General features: G+C 37.9%; 1 protein-coding gene across 3 annotated transcripts in view; it reads right to left on the bottom strand.

The window, feature by feature from the left end:
• The window catches only part of LOC117409170 (probable phospholipid-transporting ATPase IA), a 121,705-nt gene extending 101,154 nt beyond the window's left edge, over positions 1 to 20,551 (bottom strand). For all 3 annotated transcript variants that reach the window (XM_034910973.2, XM_034910979.2, XM_034014798.3), the window contains exons 1-2: positions 20,213 to 20,551; positions 3,650 to 3,764 (exon numbers count right to left, since the gene is read on the bottom strand). In XM_034910973.2, the coding sequence (XP_034766864.1) occupies positions 3,650 to 3,764; positions 20,213 to 20,261 (164 nt within the window). In that variant the 5' untranslated portion in view covers positions 20,262 to 20,551. The remainder of the gene's footprint in view (positions 1 to 3,649; positions 3,765 to 20,212) is intronic.
• Between the last annotated feature and the right edge of the window lie 593 nt (positions 20,552 to 21,144).

Here is a 21,144-nt window from a genome sequence, read left to right as displayed (position 1 = left end):
GAAAATTGGGGGGGGGGGGTTAAGCAAAGCGCTGCTGTGTTCAGGCCTTTAGGATGCTAAAAGGCATGGTGCAAACATAGATACACAGTATAAAAATGTAGGCATTAATCAATGGGTTAACTCTGCGCTTGCTTTCACTTTGAAACGTTTTACTTCGTCTCCTACGCGCACCAGCTGTATCGTTGGATCATTGATCTGAGTGGCAACAGTGTTACATTGAAAGTCTTAAATAGAGTGTAAACAATCTGCGTTAATAACTTTAACCCTTGTCCAGGGTTGTGACAGAAAGACAATGATTCTTGGTGGTAAATCTCCCGCTCGACCTTTGAGGGCGCCAAGTAACGGGAACAGAGTACTCTGGACTACTTGGCCTTGACTTCGTTCCGAGGGTTAAAAGGAAGTCGGTCATGTAGAAAAGGGGCGGAGCTTCGGTACACTAACTCATTGACCGGAGGGGAAATGATGTGGCAGCTGCAGATCATAAAAAGCAGCTGCAATCGTTTACCAAGGGGTCATGAGTGATGGTATAAATAGGGGTCGAAGCGATGTTATCTGGTCCTTCGTGGTTATTTAATAAGTGACCTGGGAGGACCTGTGTTTGGTAAAATAATCTTGAGTGTTTGTTTTGTTCTGTCTGTTTGTTTGTTTGTATTCACTAGACAGCTAACACATTGCGGAGCTGTCGCCAGAGGCCAGTAAAAAAAATGTAACAGCACTGCACTCATATCACTAACTGTATTTTCACCACTAGCACTAATTCATGCACTAACGGACTTGTGTATGTGTTTTGTGTTTTGTGTGGGTGTATAATAAAAACAGGACTATTATTTGTGGGGAAAACCTGGGGATTATAAATTAAGTAATACACGCTGCTGTATTACTTACCTTCATTATTGTTTACTATTTGTTTCGTCGTCAGGCAATGGACAAAAACAAATAAAACAAACCTTTTCACCTGGATTACAATTGTCTGTCTGTTCTTTAATCACCTGCACCTGGCTTACCTTTGCTGCATTCAAATGTACGACCAAATTAATACTGCTTCTTATCTTATGTCTTAATTTAAAAACTGCTTCACATTTTTCTCTTCTGTCAATTGGCATTATGGTATCTATATAATGTGTTTGTCTTTGTGCCCCAAATATAATTTCTCTGTTTCAACTGGTGTCTGTTTCTGTCTTTCACCACTTTTTTCTGTGTGTAATAAATTATTACAAAATTATTATTTTGAAATTGACTGTGTGCTAAGACAAGTTTGTGGTTTTAAAATTCTAATATAACTATATTATTTTGTAATTACTTTTCATACACATAAGTAACTTTTACTTGCTCTTTAAATCTCAACGCCTAAAATCATAAAAAAAATTATATATATATATATATATATATATATATATATATATATATATATATATATATATATATATATAAACAAAGTTAGACTTTGTTTTTTTGAATTTTGGGTCCCTATTAAGGCACATATTTAGGTCCAGGGTATGCAGTTTTAGATCCCTGCAAAACCCTGAAATTCATTTTCAGTGGGGGGAGCCACCTGCACCCGTGCTGGGAGAGGACCCCCATACCCCCCTGTGCCTTCTACTTAGGATTTCTAGCCTCCTGCTTTAAATGAAAATGAAAAGATTACATTTTGATGTGAATGCAAGGCACAATGTAGCCACTTGCCCCATATACAGCACTCAAAGGAACTCCAGTCTACGCTTATCTGATGAAATAGGAACATGTGCTGAGTTGTTTGAAAGATTCTGAAATTAGAATTACTAAAGCCAACTCTGTATGCCTCTTATGGGCCTAAAGAATAAAACATTGTTAAGTTGAAATATGGTACTGTATATGATTTTTAAAATCAAAAAACCTTCAAGCCATGTCTACCTGACATGCTAACAAGTTTCAATACCTGCATTTCACTTTTAGAGTATTTTTTTCTTTTTTTTCTCAAATGTATTTATTTAAAACAGGATACAACCCTCAAATAACATTATAAAAGCAAACGGCAAAAAAGAGAGGCAAATCATTCTCAACAGGTCAAACAAATCGTAAAAACATTGATACATATTTAAAGTATAAACAAATTAAAAACAATTCCAATTTACATGAGCCTGGTCATTGTCAGTATTTACATGGTTTGTAAACCTGGTCAGGTTTAAAATAAATATTTTGAGTGATTTAAAACAGGTATTCTGAGGAGGCTGTATTTATGTTTGAAGGCAAAGATGAGATGCCAGATATGCAAAGGCACATTGGCCCATATTAGATCTCAATTTAGTGGCTGTAAAAGTAGGCACATCATTTGATCTCAGTAAACAGGTTAGGGTTAGGGATCCAAGGTAAACTGGAGCATTTCCAGAGTAAACCTTATAAACTAAATGCAAAAAATGAGCGTGCCTTCTATTCTCCAGACTGAGAATCTGCATTCAGTATAAATCTTGCACCACTATTATTGATGGGAACCAGCACTGTCAGAACTGTCTGGGATGTGCTTGTGTTACTGAACCAGCATAGTCTATTGACGGTAATATTGTGTGGGTTACCAATCGAATACTACCATCTTGAGGGAAACACTGTCTGTGTCTGCACAGAAAACCAAATTTAACTGCATTTGCGAACCAGATGTTCAATGTGGTATTCAAAATTTAGCAATGAATCAAGCCATAATCCAAGGTATTTACATTGTGTTACAGTTCAAGACTAGTGCCATCATTTGATACAAGAACAAGATTCTTTTTTACATTGTGCAATTTAGGTGCAGGTCCAAATAGCATGGTTTTAGTTTTAGTAGGATTTAAAACCAACCTTATATTTACTAGTTCATTTTGTAAGGCCCCATAGTCTTTTTGAAGGTTATGTTGTATTTTACTCAAACAACGGCCACCGACATTGAGGACTGTATCATCCACATTAATGAATTGTGGGATATTTAAGAACATTTTCACATGTCATTTATATATAGCTGCAAAAAAGCAATGGAACAATTGAACCTTGAGGAAGCTCTCTTTTGATTATGGTCAGATGTAGTACTACCACTAGTCACCCTTTGAGTCCGCTCCTGTAAGTGATTTTTAAACCAACTTACAGCAAGAGAATCGAAGCAAATATTCTGCAGTTTAATAATCATGATTTCATGGTCAACAGTATCAAAAGCATTGCAGCTACTTAACCAACATGTAGACTAGTCTAATTTACAAAGTCTTCCCTCGAGATTCTGTTTCTGACATTCATTCTAGAATCATATTGTAGAGGGGTTTATTTATAGTGGTCTAATAAAATAATTATATATATACAGTATATATATACACCCCGCTGGTGTTTTATTTTTACATTAAAAAAATCCAAATTCAAATTATTAAAATAGACTTAAGCACTATAGGTTGGCAGAGCCCTGCATTAGGAGTGTAGAACTACTGCATTAGTCAAGTCAAGCACCACTTTTTTATTTAAGTGGTAATGTATAGTATAATAATGTATATATATTCATTGTTATTTAAATGATTTCACTTTTGTCTTGTTCATTTCCAGTTATTCAGCTTTTGTCCAACATTTAAATACAGTTTAAAAACACACACACACCACACAACACTTGCCATTTCATGACACTAGGTACACAAAAGGAATAACAAATAAAGAAATATACCTGACATGGTTGCTGCAGAACTTAGTACACTGGGGTTGGTTAATACATATTAACCTCCCATCTCCTTGATCTGCTGCTGCTGTTTTCTCTGACGCATCCTCGGTCTTCTCATAACCTGAAAGAGAAACCATGTAAGAACCGATATAGTGCAAGAACCATAGAATGCGGTTAAAACTCAGCCAGGCCCTGTGAACACATTACAACTGAAAAATAAGTTTTTACATTTTCTGGCTGCCTACGGCATTTTGCTTTAACGGTTCCAACTGCAACCAATGTGATGTACAGTAATAATAACTCATCGGTGATATAACAGAACCTGTGACTCTTTACAGATAGAAGATTTATTGAGAGGAATTGAGAAAGCAAAAGTTAACTGCACAAAGAAAAGAACAAAACAAATAATATTAGAACGACCTGTGAAAGACATGCCACTTATTTTATTAAACATTTAAAAGCTAAAAGTGCAGTCTACTATAATACTGCATTACTGCCAGCACATAATAATAATCAATTTCATTGTCCTTGTATCTTTCTAGTTTTTACGTTAACTGGTGCTGGACTTAAGTCTTTTTGTGGTGCATGTATATAAAAGGAAGTATGCATTGAAGATTCTTAAAGGAGGCAGAAATATTACAGTACTAGTTTTCTTGTAGTTGTGTTTGTTTTTGTAGTTGTTCTATCAACTAAACACAGAATGGAAGAGCACCTATGGGAACTGTTTTGTCTCTTTAAAGCAATTTTTTAAAAAATCTTAGTTAGCATTAGTAATTTTACCCCAAAAAATAATTCTGTGTAGAATACACACACGGTCGAATTGGGTACTGAAGCACACGCGAGTGTGTGCTGGGAGGGAGTTACTGTAACTGAAATGTGCTGTGTAAATAACACCCGAGAAAAGATTTCGTACCGGTCTAATTATTATTGTCATTACGCAGCAAATAAGTAAACTAGCTGATCGTGGGGATTATACATTTAAAATAAAAACGCATTTAACCAAATACTTACCATCCCCACTGCAGTAAATATGGTCCTAAATATCTTAATGTGGTGTTTTGTAAAGAAATAAGCTGGGAGCGTTTGCTTAACATTTGATGGCTGGAGGTGGCATTTTAATAATAAAAATGGACATTCGAACAAAATATGAATAATCTTCGTCTCGCAACCAATTCCTTTGGCGCGAACATTCTGCAGCCCTGTTATGTGGTATGAAAAATATCTAAAAATGCTAAAAAGAAATGTAGGGCCACAAAATATGTGAATTACATGACTGTATAGCTTTGCTTTGTTCTGTTAAATTAACAGAAGGGTTTATCTTTTAAACAGTTCATTTAATGACTGGAGGAAACGCTTTGGAAATACTCCTTGTGGCCCCACGTGTCATTGTCAAGGTCTATAAAAAAACAACATGAAAGGCTTTAGTTACGGTTAAAGTTCAATAAAGCATGCTTCTATTTAACCCTTAAATATATAGTGTGTTTTTTATTACTGATTTATGCTACTTTTATTTTAAACCACAGAATATCTGTCTCACATAGTTTCAATTCCACTTGCTCATCCAGGTGACCAAGTTTTCAGGGACCCGATGATTATGAAAAAGGAACAAAAAAGAAAGTTCGGTATTAAAACCATAAGAAAAACCGAATGACGTACCATTATTGCCACTGTCTTCAACTGTACACACATTGGAACACGTATCGCTCTGTAAATGCACTACACAGAGTATGGGGAACTGTATCATTAAAAGGGGAATTTGGGTGATGCCTCTTTTAACACCTGTCAATGACTCAAAACCTGCACTAGCTAAAGTAACACTGACTGCTGTAACTGCATCTTCCAGTGCGGAAAAATGGTGGGTGCTATGAAAAAGGAAATAAAAAGAGAACATTATAGCAAAACTAATAAGAATACAATGACAGTAATAAGAGTTACAGTAGACGGGGTATACAAATATTTAAGACTTGGTTATTACACACAGTAACCAGTTCCAGTTTTGGTGGGCTTGCAATGATCAGTTCAGGAATGACTAGTGACTGACTGCCTCATCTCTTGTCAGTGTTAAAAGACCACTCCTGTACTTGTAACACAGAATGACTATAACAGACCTTTACATGTTCGGTAGCTATTCAGAAGAAAAGGTTGAGCATGTTACCCAGACAGCTTAATTTATTCTGAAACATAGGGGGCGACCTCTTTGAAAAATCTAATTTAAAATGGTCATATATTTGTTGAATAATGTCAAGGATTTATTTCAGACAAGGTCCACGATAGCTACATACTCAAACTGAGAAAATCTACAGTATGTACACAAATGAGGCAACTGCTTTTACTGTGGTTGACTTTTTATGGTGTCAACAGTATAGGCAAAAAAACATTACAAATAAATAAAACCTTGTGAAAATGTAGTCCATTATTTTGATTGCTTTATTTTTTCAGCCTCACTATGCTGTCACAAATATTCCATCTTCTGTTCAAATAGACATTGAATCAAAGGCCCATGCCAAGTTTGTGACAGCACATGATCTCTTGTGCTGGGAGAATATATATAAAAAAAAAACACAAGTCAGATTAAAAGTAATTTGCAATCCAGAGATTTCACAGATCTCAAAACCCAGTGCACTAGAGCGGCCATTTTGAAAAGAGCTTTGAAACAGAGTTTAAAGTTGTAAGTGTAAAAAGTTGTCAGGATGTTAAGAATGAAAATGACAGGTACATTACTTAAACAGTTGGAGTAACACGTGGGGCTCTATAACGCTACATTTTTTGGAACCCCACTACTTACAATACTCTTTAATCCCTATTTATCCATGTAAAACTTGGTAGTGTTTATCATACAATACCATGCAGAGGGTGCTTCTAGTAAATGAGATTCACCCATTGGAAGCAAACTACAGTAGAACTAGAAAACTTTTTTGTTTTCTTTTGCACATTTTCAAGGAGTCCGTTTTTTTGACTGCTTTTGGTCCCTTTTGTATATATATCCATAACTCCTTTATTTTGTATCCAATTTGTTTGTTTTTTTTCCATGTTCACTACATGTTGAAGTTTCATTGTGCACTGTCAGATTTGAGCTGGCCACGCTAAAATACTTTACAAACAATAATGTTTTTTGTTTTTTCTAAAAAGCATCTCTTTTTCTGTGGTTTTTGTTATCTGTATTGAACAGGGCGAGTTTCAGTGTGAGTTTCACTTTTTTTTTTATGAAAGCCTAGTGTGTGCACATTCATTTCATCTATGACATGTACCTGTAACTTTTATAGTTAAAGAAAATGCCACAAATCTAAAACAGTAAAACAAAAAAAAAACAGACAAAAATAGCTGGGACCCTATGTGGAGTGATTAAAGTCTTAAAAAAAAACAGATGGTTTATAAATTAGAAGGACTCTTGCAATTCCACACTGTACTTAAGCCCTTTTCACACTGGCACTCCTACCCGGGTCCTGGCTACCTGGGTCATGAAACCACAAAGTGTGAAACCACGTACCTGGGTTGTGGGGCGACACGCTTTGACCCTGGTTGAGGGAGACAAAATGCATGACGGCCGTTCATAAGTAGACGAAATAAAACAGCCACGTCTGCATGACGGTTTCACTTACACCAGGAACATTTCTGCAGTGTGAAATCTCGTAGCCAACCCACACGACCCCAGGTCCTGTAGAGCATGCCAGTGTGAAAGAGGCTTTAGTAAGATCTTTAGGTATTAGAGTGCAATTGATACTGCTTGAGCAGTTTGCTGCACTATAACATCTTCAGCTGAATCCGTTTTTGATCAACACTGATCTTGCAAATACAGCTGAAAACATCAATGTTGGAACAAGTGAGAGAATCATAGAACCCTGGTGTTTGTAGAACTACTTTAGCATTGAGACATCTTCTGTACAGTCACATCAAAAAACTTTCATAGGATAGTGTGGTAGCATCTACTTTGTGAATTACTGACACAAAAAATGTTAATATGGACGATACCAAGAATCTAATGTAACACACATGGCTAGTATCCATCGACTGAAGAATTCTACAGTAAGGGTAGTCATTTTTCTGGTTTAGCATCTCTTTTTAATATTGAAGTAATGTGACTTCTACATGGAACCCATTAAACATTAATAAGTGAGGGTTCAGACAGTCACAAAATGTCATGTACAAAAATAATATATTCCCATCATCAATAAACATACTGTTTTAGGATGTTCCTTCTTTCAGCTATACTTACATACATAAGACAATTAATGTTAGTCTAAAACTGACCAACTGTATGGTAACTATTCTGCAACAGTCTGTGACAAAAGAAAAAATAAAACAAATTATATGCACCAAGTAAAAAGAAAAACTTTCATTACGCTTCAGCTGACAAGTACAAAACACAGCAACTGCATGTGTTGACAGGTGCAATGTCAGTTTCATTTCTGACAGTAACTGAAATATTGTGGCGAGACCTTTGCGATTGTAACATATCCAGAGATACTGAAAAAAAAAGAAAAATCAGCACATTCTTAAAGTTTTTCTCAGAAAAACGCTGCATGCTGTTACTTTAATTTATTTTATATGAAATACATTTCAGACACCCACAACATTTCTTCTCAGTCGAGTTTGTGACACATTTATTTATTTGTATTTATTTGAATATTTATCTAGGCCTTGTGACCCCAGGCTTCCATCCTATCACCACATCTTACATAAAATAATGCAACTTATTCATGTTACCACCTTGGCTGATATGGGACCCACATCCATTTTTGTTGGCACAAGGTTTGGTCTCAAGGTAATCTACAAAAAAGGGATTCAGTGAAATTTCACTATGTCTGTTACACATGTACATTTGTATATAGGCTATATTGTGTGTGTGTTGTATAATCACTGTAAATGTTTGTATTTGAAAGCTGGGTTTGAATCCCTGCTTTAGTGTCTGGCAGGCAGACAAGCCAGGCATGTGAGAATGCAGCTGCCCTGGTTAGTATGAACAAACGTGCAGAACGTGGTCAGACTCAACTGACTGTATAGAAGTAGAGCTAGTTACTTTGTTCTGGGGCTGGATCAGTTTGAGGATATCTTTTAATTGGGTGATTTCAGGTGTGTCTGTTTAACTGTTTATTTTGTTTATAAATAATACAAGTGCACAGAAATTGCTAAAACTGAAATCTCTGCCTCTGCGTCTACCCTTCTGCATACCGAAATGTCATTAATATTAGATTAATGGTAAGCCCATTATGCTTGTGGCAATAGGTCTATCCCAATATACTGTACAGAAGTTCAAAAAGTCTTGAGCTTGCCAGTAGTTTGATATAGTTTACTTACCCCATCATTTGGATACAGTAAGACATCTACTGTGTAACAAACCAAATGGAACGACCCTTCTTTGCATTGCTCCTATTTTTGTTCTGAATGCCCCCTTATCTAATCTACATTTGTGACCCCTGGTCCTTGTTTGTTTTTTCAGGTTGTAGACACTGTCAATACCTTTTAGAATTGTGAATGTTTTAATCCGATCACTGCGTAGTCTTCTTTGTTCAAGATTCCATTCTTTTAGCCTGTCTGCATATGACATGCCTTTTAAACCCAGAATAATTCTGGTCGCTTTTCTTTGCACTCTTTCTAGAGCAGCAATATCCCTTTTGTAACGAGGTGACCAGAACTGAATACCATATTCTAGATGAGGTCTTACTAATGCATTGCAAAGTTTTAACATTATTTCCCTTAATTTAAATTCAGCACTTTTTACTATATTTCCAAGCATTTTGCTGGGCGTTTTTTTTTTTTTTTATAGCTTCCCCACATTGTCTAGATGAAGACATTTCTGAGTCAACATAAACTCCTAGATCTTTTTCATAGATTCCTTCTTCAATTTCAGTATTGCTTTCGGTACCAGAATCTAAGTCATTAATGTAGATTAGGAAGAGCAGAGGACCTAATCCTGATCCCTGTGGTACATCAAACAGAACAGAATAACAAAACAGAACAAACAGAATACTTTATAAAATGTTCCATTTGAAATCACCTCAAGCTGCGTGAGAGTACAGGGGGCAGAAATCAGGGTTCTAAACTGAAAAACAGACTTGTAGTTGATTCCCGAGTCCAAGCCCAAGTCCTTGAAAACAAACTCAAATCAATTTTCATTAAACTAGTAGTAGTCGTGGGGGAACAGTTTACTAAGCGCAGTGCGCAGAGTACCACTTAACACATACCTGAAAATAACACTACACCAGTAAGAAATTAAAGTTACTTTCACCTCAGATAATGTATTTGTTATCTTTTCTCTTTTACACAAAAGCATATTACATTTATCTATTTCCCCTTTGTGTAGGTTCGTAATGGAATGAAAACATGCAGTTCACACAGACAGACTTCTAGGTTGACACTGCACAGCATATTGTTAATGTGTTTTTCTCACATCCATAATAAATTGTTTTCATTTTGGTAAATGAAGAAGTGGTATTAAGTTATTCTGACATTTTTTTCCTTATCAATCAGTCCTTCTGTCATATCAGTCTGATATATCTGCCTGTTTGATGATAGGCAATTTTCAATTTTAGTGCCTAGTTTTACACTGAATTTGCCAGGTGAATTCATTGACGTTTCTTGCAAACAGTGATGGTGTGTGCTGGGAACGAGTGGAGATTAGAAGCAAAGCACAGAATATTTAAATCACACAGCGACTTTCTGATATGAATTAAGCAGCTCTAGAAGTACAATTATAACTTATATGATTATTGTATTTTAGAGTCGAGTCAGAGTCCGAGTCACACAAGGTCGAGTCAGAGTCGAGTCTGAGTCCGAGTCACACTAGGTCGAGTCAGAGTCCGAGTCACACAAGGTCGAGTCAGAGTCCGAGTCACACAAGGTCGAGTCAGAGTCCGAGTCACACAAGGTCGAGTCAGAGTCGAGTCGAGTCACACAAGGTCGAGTCAGAGTCGAGTCCTAGTCCGAGTCACACAAGGTCGAGTCAGAGTCGAGTCCTAGTCCGAGTCATACAAGGTCGAGTCAGAGTCGAGTCGAGTCACACAAGGTTGAGTCAGAGTCAAGTCCGAGTCACACAAGGTCGAGTCAGAGTCGAGTCCTAGTCCGAGTCACACAAGGTCGAGTCAGAGTCGAGTCGAGTCCGAGTCACACAAGGTCGAGTCAGAGTCGAGTCGAGTCAGAGTCACACAAGGTCGAGTCAGAGTCGAGTCGAGTCCGAGTCACACAAGGTCGAGTCAGAGTCGAGTCCTAGTCCGAGTCACACAAGGTCGAGTCAGAGTCGAGTCGAGTCCGAGTCACACAAGGTTGAGTCAGAGTCAAGTCCGAGTCACACAAGGTTGAGTCAGAGTCGAGTCCTAGTCCGAGTCACACAAGGTCGAGTCAGAGTCGAGTCGAGTCCGAGTCACACAAGGTCGAGTCAGAGTCGAGTCCTAGTCCGAGTCACACAAGGTCGAGTCAGAGTCGAGTCGAGTCCGAGTCACACAAGGTTGAGTCAGAGTCAAGTCCGAGTCACACAAGGTTGAGTCAGAGTCGAGTCCTAGTCCGAGTCACACAAGGTCGAGTCAGAGTCGAGTCGAGTCCGAGTCACACAAGGTTGAGTCAGAGTCGAGTCCTAGTCCGAGTCACACAAGGTCGAGTCAGAGTCGAGTCCTAGTCCGAGTCACACAAGGTTGAGTCAGAGTCGAGTCCTAGTCCGAGTCACACAAGGTCGAGTCAGAGTCGAGTCGAGTCCGAGTCACACAAGGTCTAGTCAGAGTCGAGGCCTAGTCCGAGTCACACAAGGTTGAGTCAGAGTCAAGTCCGAGTCACACAAGGTTGAGTCAGAGTCGAGTTTGAGTCACACAAGGTCGAGTCAGAGTCGAGTTTGAGTACTAGTCACACAAGGTCAAGTCAGAGTCGAGTCCTAGTCCGAGTCACACAAGGTTGAGTCAGAGTCAAGTCTGAGTCACACAAGGTCGAGTCAGAGTCAAGTCCGAGTCACGCAAGGTCGAGTCAGAGTCGAGTTTGAGTACTAGTCACACAAGGTCAAGTCAGAGTCAAGTCAGAGTCACACAAGGTCTAGTCAGAATCGAGTCCTAGTCCGAGTTACACAAGGTCGAGTCAGAGTCGAGTCTGAGTCACACAAGGTCTAGTCAGAGTCGAGTCGAGTCCGAGTCACACAAGATCGAGTCAGAGTCTTTTTCGGCCGTGACTTGAGTGCGAGTCGCGAAAAATGTGACTTGAGTCCTACAAGTCTGCTGAAAAGTCACTGTGGAAGGCACCCTGATTTCAAATGAAAAGCACTTGGCAACCCTGATGTTGTCATATACTGTACAGCATTGCAGCCATCCGGACTAAAAATAGATATCCAGCATTATATTATTACAGACAGGAGTGTTACTAGAGTTCAGCTGCAGTCGGCTGAGAGCCATTCAGGCCATGTGAGTCTGCAAACTAGTACCACAGAAAAGGAACATCCTGGATTAGAGAGTCTACATACAAAATTAATCTTTGGAGAAGATGTTCTACAATGTTTCACTGTGTACCGATGAATTGTGATCATTATATGATAGGGCATTTCACATAGAGATGTGCACAGTATAGTGTGTATAATATGTGAGAAATGATCAAAATCAGTACATTGCTACTGGAAGTCCACCAAAAGGTTCTTAAATAAGAAATACATGATTATAGTTGCTATAAATACACACTTTATCTCATTTAACTTTTACCAAAATATCATTTAAGTGGTCATATCACAACAAATGAATTGTATTGTGACCATCAGGTATAGCACTGTATCATTACCTTGCTATATCATCACACCCTTACTTTTAAGTTCAAAGACAAACATTCCCAATTGCTCCCTTCTGCCATGATGCATCTGCTGCTGGTACAGTAAGGAGATCTTTGTTGTGTTGCAAGTTTCTAAAAGTCAAAATATTTAGATCCTTTTCACAACAACATTACAGTAGTTTTGAGATGCACTGTACTCCTACTGTACCTGAAGAAGTTTCCTCTCCTAGGGGGGTTGCTTCACTTATCATGGTCTTTACAACACCTGCTACAGTAAAGTACCATTAACCTTCTACTGGTTTTTGTAGCTTACACACAGTTATAGTATTACATTTTATTTTAAACAAAATGACAAGATCTCTCGTCAAAGGCACGAAGAGGTTAGGCACTGCCACAGTTCTTAGGATTGACTCTTTAGCATTTTCTTGCTTTTGTTTTGTTATGGATACAACAAATCTGAAAGCCCAACACAGTCTGGTCTGTCTCCCAGGGGTTACTCAGTAGATTTGTTTTAATAAATGAGGAAATTAGACTTAAAAATGTATATTTTGATATTTTGTTTTTACCAATCTGTATTCTCTTGGCTACTAAATGAGGATGACAACTCAATACTTCTCCTGCATATCCTGATGACTGCCATTATATTAAATATGAAGACTCATCATACAATTGCAAGACAATAAAAAGGGCTCTGAAATGGGAAACTTTGACAGACTTGGTTTCAATAAACTGCGTTAGTGTGCATGTTAAAAGAAACAAAGTCCCTGCACAATATCTAGGCCTATCTACTGTCCTGTATGTAATATTGTTAACAAAATCTTTACAATACACAAACAGACAAATCAATAGCGTCTTGTAATTACATTGGATCCAGGCCAAATAACTATAATTGCATCTGTCAGCCACAGGTCACATGCTTGAATAACAGCACAAATGCGCTACGTAGGCTAGATCACAGCCTCTACCAAGGTTCAGAGACACAAGGTTGTCATAGAAACCTAGCACTTTGCTCTGAGGACTAAGACAGAAGCATACTTTGCAACAAGCTGCAGAACACTTTGTTACCCATAATGCACTCACATCTTGGAATGTTTCTGTAGAAGGAAAACAAAACGGGCCTAGCTTAAATTACACTTTTCCTGGCATTATTTCTACGAATCCAGTTAAAACAAACAAAAAAGCACATCTACATTATATTGATATCTTGGGGGATCTCATTAAAAGAAGCCCTAATTGCTCAAGCCAGTCCTACAGTATACTACTGTACTTCATGATAAAAGATATACTGAACAGTCTAAAGAACTTGCATCATAAACCTACAGCACACAGTGAATCAAACTTAAATATTCTGTACTGTAGATGCCTTCAGAATTGTCCAGAAATGTGGTATTATCCATTTTCCTTTTTTTAATGCATTAAGTATGTTAATATAAAATAGATTCGATTATACAGTAACTGCAACAACTTAAATATGAAAAATACCTTTAGGTATTTAAATTTCAGCACACTCATTTTCCAGGGACATCGACTGTCATTGCCCCAGAGAGTACTACCTGCTCAATTGTTTTGTTGTGCTTAATTGAAAGCGGTGCACATTTTCAAGCTAAGACGAGGCACACACTTCGTACTGCAACTATAATACATAACTGAACGGACTGTCAGAGGATCAATGGGTAATCCATGATTGGAAATCTCCAGAGCACCAACAATTAATAGTGTCCTAGTCTTACTATATATGCTTTTAAAACACACACTATTAATACCACCTAAAGAAATTCATTTGTTCTGCCGTGTACTGAAGTAATGTACACCTGTACCTGGCAGCAGGGTAAGATTAAGGACTAAACCAGTTGTCTATACTGTAACATAGGGCAGAATATAAAGTACAGTATGCTGGTCAGAGTTATTAATAATCACGCAAAAACATTGCCACCACAAGTCCCCTGCATGCTTCAAAAGGGTCATGCAGTGCCTGTACCATGGAGGGTGTTGCATTGCGAGGTGCAGCTAAGCAAGTTTATCAGCAAGTGCATCCGATGTGGCATAGCCTACTTATTCCCCGACAAGTGCTTTTTAGTGGCGCTACTTACAACAGTAAATCAATGGTCCAAGTTGCTTGGCAGAGATTTCATAAATAATTTAGTGAGCACTTTCCAAGATTTATCCCCATCACCTATTGAATCCAGGTTAAATTTCCATTTTGATCCTTTTCATTTTATGGCTAAACCTGGTCAATGCAGAAGGATAATTTGTGAATCTTTGAAGTGTCATTAAAATGTGTACACCACCAGGATCAGGGGGAATTACACAGATCAGGAACAAGGAAGGTTGTGTAGTAAAAAGCAGAAGTTCCAACAAAAATTTTAAACAATTCCGACATTTAAAATAGGTACTTGGTGTGTGCTTGCTATCTAACAATGTGATAAAACTTGATAAACATATCTGTACTAGAAGTTAACCCTTAGCGGTCCATTTATTCAGCGCGTGTCAGGTCCAATTTATTTTCACACGCGCAGTTTATTTTAGACACGCTGTTTAAAGTTATTTACTTTTCACAGTAAAACAGGTTTAAAAGGCACTGCACATCAACAGGACACTCAGTACTGCATCTCCAACATGCAGCTGCTCACGATTGGAATGAGTTACAATCAAGGCTTAAACTCCCTGGTTTTATTTCAGAGGGTGCTTTCTTTTCTAGACTTGAAGCTCTTTTCATAATTCATATGTCTTTGCAGATCAACCCTGATGACATAGACTCAGTGGCACCACTTCCCCCAACTGAAGAACCGATACAGGAGTATCTGGAGGCCAGGGCTGCAAAGGATGAAGAGGTGTTCCAAACGGTAGGGTTTATTTTTTGTTGTTGTTTTTTGTCTGCTTCATACTTTGTTATTTAATAAGTTAGTAATGCACCTTTACATTTAAATTCATTTATCATTTTAATAACAGGTAAAGATGCAAGTGGAGATGGCGCAGGAGAGACAGAAGAAGCAGTATCGGAGCCGGATCAAGAGAGGAATACATATGTACATATTACAGGTTTGCATAATGAAGAGGTATAGGCCGGTGCTCAAAATCTGCTCTAAAACACAACAATAAAACAAATAACTCCCCCCCCCCCCCCCCCCCGTCCACATGCCGTCCACACGCCCATGAACCGAGTGCCTGGTGGCCCACACCATCAAAAAGAAAACAAGCAAAATAATGTAGCCCCTGCTGGCTGCAACATTATATAATTGCTCTAAATTGTGCTTACAGCAAGAGACAACACCCACCTGAAGGTGTCCAATCAGTCTGTGGAGACAACTAACCACCCAGAGGACACGTGCCTGAGGGACATGTCATCAGGAAGAGGCAGAGGTGGTGTCACATGGACTGAAAGAAAACACCTGCCAGGTAACCCGAAGACACTAAAAAAATATTCATAATCAACTGAATACTCATTTGCTTGTTCACTGATAAGTATTAAGCAAAAAAAACCAAACATTGTAGCCTGGCAATTGGATGGTTCATGGTGATACAACATAGTGTTGTAGACATTAGAAACCATATGTTTTCACTGTTTATATTAATATAATATGCACTTTAAAGTTTTACAATATTTCACTTGTAATCCATAAAAAAATCTTATGATTCCACACAGGTGACTTGCCAGACGGATGACACTGTGCTGATGGGGGTTAAGGCTGATCAGGTCTATACATCAACGCTGCCAGGATTGTGTTAATGCTCAGGGAGGTCATACCCGATACTAGCTTTGTAATGTTTTCATTTTGACAGTGTGTCACGTTTCATACTAAAAACGTATCATGATTCTTTGATCTGCATTTTTGTTCACATTTTCTGTGATTTTGTTTGATAACTATGTTTAAAATATTTGATTAAATCCATTAGACCTGAGTGTTGCATTTGTTTTGTGCATCAGTATGTATGTGCAGTCTTTGCACTGGTGGAGGAGCTTATCTGGCTTATGGAATGTGTTTGTTCCCTCTTGCCTTTTACAGAGTTCAGAATGTTGGTACAGTATTTTGGGTACTTTTGCTATTGGTGATTTTTGCCACGTCATTATTGTAAAATCTGTACACCTGCAGAGAATTCAAAATTGGTTTTATATGGTAACTAAATTGTTTCTAAAAAAAACACTGCTTTTTTGACCTGTACCATTTTATTATTTCTAAAATGATGCATTTCAAATTCTTGCTGCTATATATGTTTCATTTATAGGGGCTTCTGATGAACCACTGCAAAGTTTAAGGGTTGCTGAAGCATAATTATGCCAGTTTGTTCAACTGTGACATGGTCAGACAGTGAATCTCTTGGGCATGAATTACTAACCCACGCTTGTTATCTTCTGGTAGAGGCATTTCTCTTCCTGTCTAAAATATTTATGGACTATCGTTAATTATGGATTACTTACAAAGAGCTGAGACTAAACAACAAATCCTGGTGCCAGTAGGGAAGTGACAGTGCGCTAGAGTGACGATGCGTTACTCAAAACAACTATAAAACCCACTTCATTCAATAACCACTTGGTGAACTACCATGAACTATGCTTTTGGTTTGTACCGTGTAAACATTGTCCCGAGTTACTGTAAATACAAAAGTGAAACAGGTCTTTTCTTTATATTACTGTACAACACTAGACTGCAAATGAAGTCCACTTTCAATTCTGGAGCAAGCAACTTAGCAACTGGTTAAACTGTTTTCAAAGGCTGAAACACACTACAAGTAACCAAATCATAAATAATGTATATAACAGGGGGTTCTTGGTCAGCTACTGCGCTTCCAGTACAGGAAGTGGGTCTCACACTGCTTCTTAAGCCTTATACTGCAAGGTTACACAAAGTATACTCATGTCTAATACAAGTCACTTGCAGCCTATTCCTTAAAGTCTAAAAGTCTATCTAAAAGTCTCACTCTTGAACCATTCTACATTCAAAACATGTGGCTCCAGGGGAAAACCTGCAGCAGACAGTACATAACAACAGAGTATTAAAGAACAAGTATACCGGCCTTCAGTGAGTTCATTGCTATACAGTACTGTATATTCACCCTTTACTGTGCAGAATTGACTTCCTGTACTACGACCAGCTCTACAACACTTGCTTTGTTAAGTCTGTGCTGTAAAACCGGATTCACTTTTTTGTGTGTGTGTGTGTGTGTGGGTTGCTGTGTTACATGGAGGATAATTCGTGCCAAAATTAAATAAGTAAATAAGTAAATAAATAAATAAATATCGAAATACCTTACATTTATTTATTTATTTCATTTTGGCACAATCTTTTCACTCTAGTATTTCTCATTGAGCGTCAATCATACTGGAAGGGCGGGACACTGCCGCGATTATCTTCCAACTGGTCTGCTGGTTAGTCAGCATAGAATCGCGAACTGACAGCTGAAGAAACCTTCAAATTAACATGCACATTCAGTCCAATCGTTTTTCCTTTTATAAAAGGAAATTGGATAACAGGAAAACTCTTTTTTTTTTTTTTAGCTCTGTGAGCAGAGATATAAAAAAATAAAAATAGTTGTTTTCTGATTTTATAGAATTAAATACAAACAAATTTATGGTGTTAATATTGCATATGTCATTCTTTATTTATTTATGTTTTGTTGCTAAGCCATATGCCCTGCAGCCCACAGTGATCCACTAAAATATACACCGATTTGTTTTCATATACAGTAGTTTGTTCACCCGAAAGACCTGGGGCTTGTTTGTATATCATACAATGTCACACTATATAGCGCGTTGCTCACACAGATTGCAGGTGATAACTTATCGAAAGACCGATCATATTTGAACTGACGATCTCGCAATATAGAAACCAGCCTCCAGGTTGTTGTGTGTGCAAAAAGAAAATTCTCATTGCACTCAAATGAGCTGTGTGACGGACTAATATTGCTGGAAACAGGGGCGGGACTAGTGATATACATGGTTCACGTTCCAGGTAGTCAGTTGCATCGCTATGCAATTTACAGTCCTTTTAACTGTTTTTATTTTAGTTGTTTTTTATTTAATATTAGTTAAATGTTCACCTATTTAGCAACCTCTTTTTGAGGATGTTAATTTGAAGGTTTCTTCAGCTGTCAGTTCGCGATTCTATGCTGACTAACCAGCAGACCAGTTGGAAGATAATCGCGGCAGTGTCCCGCCCTTCCAGTATGATTGACGCTCAATGAGAAATACTAGAGTGAAAAGACTGTTTTCAAAATGAAAAAAAAAACAAAATGAATAAATGAATAAATGTAACGTATTTCAATTTTTATTTATTTATATAACTTGTAGAAAGGAAATTGGAAGAACCGCAAGAGGGGCCAGGACAGTGTATAAAAAAGAATAGTGGGTATGATGTGTGTTATGCGAATAGTGGGTATGATGTTTTTTTACAGCAAGTAATTGGGTGGTATGATATGCAAGCTCTGCCAGAAACATAAAAAAAAAAGATCACAAAGACTCAGGGGGTAAATGGCGCAGTGTAGCCTGCATATGAATTAGGGTGGGTTATTATGCATTATTCAATTTCTTCTTATTATTCAAATTCTTTGTCTTGCTATATATTTAAGGTAAGGCAATTGTATTTTTCTGTTAAAAGTGCTCCCGGCTATAACGCTCTGGCACCCAGCTATACAGAATTCCTGGGCAGTACCCTGTACTGGTAACACCACTGCTCTGCTAATAATAACCTACAGTACCCGACCTGTGCTGTGCTGGTCTGCTCTGCTGTAGTCATCTGATGGAAAGCACTCAATGTACTTGTTGACAAGATGGACAGTTTATGATTGCATTGCAAATCTCCAAAATAAACTTGCCCTATGATATCATGCACTGTATGCATACTGAAGCAAATTAAAACTGCTGAAATAAGACAACAAAATATACATATTCCTCAAAGGTGGGGGTAACATTAGAACATGTTACTCAGCAGATATACCTGCGTCAGGGCTTTCAACAAAGGAGACATGACATGATCTAGGATTAAACTGCTCACATTTCCAATTAATAAAAAGCACGGTGTTATGTCACACACAGACTTGTGCATGTGTAAGCTTGCCTACAGCAACCAGGCATGCTGTCACAAGACATTCCCTAATGTGAAGACCGCTTTAAAAAAATAAAAGGACTCCAAAAATCTGTTTCTTTTGTGACAGGAGTATAAAGGAAACATTTTGAAGATTCAGTTAAAAACAACAGTAACTTTTCAGTTAGCACACAAAACGTTAGATTGCTGATTAACAATACATCTATTAGTAATCGTATTAGCACAGTATAGCAGTAGTTAAAGCGCACGTCTGCTAGTCAGTGTGACACTAGTGACTGATCACCTTCATTTGCATGATCGCAGTGTTGAACTCTCCGTATTTTCTATCTACACTATTGGCAGGATATGGTTTTCCTTTACTTTCTCATCATATACAAAACACAGTGGTCATGAAGGCTTCCGCTTCTAGACGAAGCTACACAAACACATTAACCCTGACTGAACAAATACGAGAACCGCAATCAACAGCAGAGATGAAACAAAAAAAAATGTCAATACCGTTGCCACCAAGCTGCACTAAACATCTACAGAATGTGTTAATCAACGGACACTTTGAACTACACGACAAGACCCCCCACCCCGCAGTGTTGCCATTTTCAGACATGATTATCAAATCATGTCAACAGAATATTTTTCGTAATAAACTTTTCATTGTCTAGTTGAGAAATACTTTACTGGTCTATATATTTATGACGAATGAGTGTGTAACCATAAAGGCTACACATTATATGTGCAGATTACAAAAACAATGATTTTAGTAAACGTAAGATCATCCATTGTCCTGAGGGGTGGTACTTACCTTCCGCCCTGGAGCGGAGGTCGGACACTGTTTTCTGGACAGCAGGCATCTTCTCGCTATATAAACAGAGCCTGTAAAGGCACCTGTCAACAGCAGATCAGCTCTCCCTGTCGATGCCTTTACCCTACTTAATTATAAAACCAGAAAAAGGATGTGTGCGAAAGTACGGCTTTTTTGTTTTTGTCTGGCACTTACATCGAGTTATATTTGAAAGTGTAGTAAATCAAAACGCAGGAGCATAAGAAAGCTGCGAAACTAAACATTTCCCTTTAGGCTGTGACAAAGACCCTATTCCTCAGCAGTGCTATCAGTTCTAGTTTCCCGATCTGAACTGAGCGTGACAGCGCCGTCTTACAATTTGGGACATACCATTCCTAATATAAAAGCAGTGGGAGATTTTTTTTTTTAAATTAGCCCACTACTTATTATAGCGTAGGTGTACACTTTCTTTTTGTTTTGGAATAGCAATAAAATCTCACTGCGTTTTTATGATTCTTGGATTCATGAAAATATGTCTCTACAATAAAAACATGCAATGTATTAAATATTCCCCCTATGTGGTTGTGTATGAATAGATCCTGGAGGATCCCCGCATTTTGGCAACAAAAGAAGAGTGGGTCCATGGTGAATATAGTCACGACCGGTTTGATTATGCACTTTATTCTTTTTACAAAAGCCTGGAAATAATTATTGACCATAAATTGCTCACGACTTTGTGCCTGAGCTGGTATTTATTATTTTTTACATTTTACTTATTAGTATAGCCTACTCGCTCTCGCCCAATTGAAACTGTTGCTGACATTAATTTAACACGCCCACTCATTGTTCGAAATAGATAGATTGCTGTAGCGGTACGCCACAGAAGTTGCGACAAAAATACTGATTGTTGTAGCATTTCAGGCTTCAGTGTGTGTGGTTAAAATATAGACATC

This window comes from Acipenser ruthenus, chromosome 2 (genome assembly GCF_902713425.1).
Source record: "Acipenser ruthenus chromosome 2, fAciRut3.2 maternal haplotype, whole genome shotgun sequence".
Lineage (NCBI taxonomy): Eukaryota > Metazoa > Chordata > Actinopteri > Acipenseriformes > Acipenseridae > Acipenser > Acipenser ruthenus.
The sequence above is the reverse complement of the archived record's forward strand: the minus strand, read 5'-3'. Positions and strand labels throughout refer to the sequence as shown.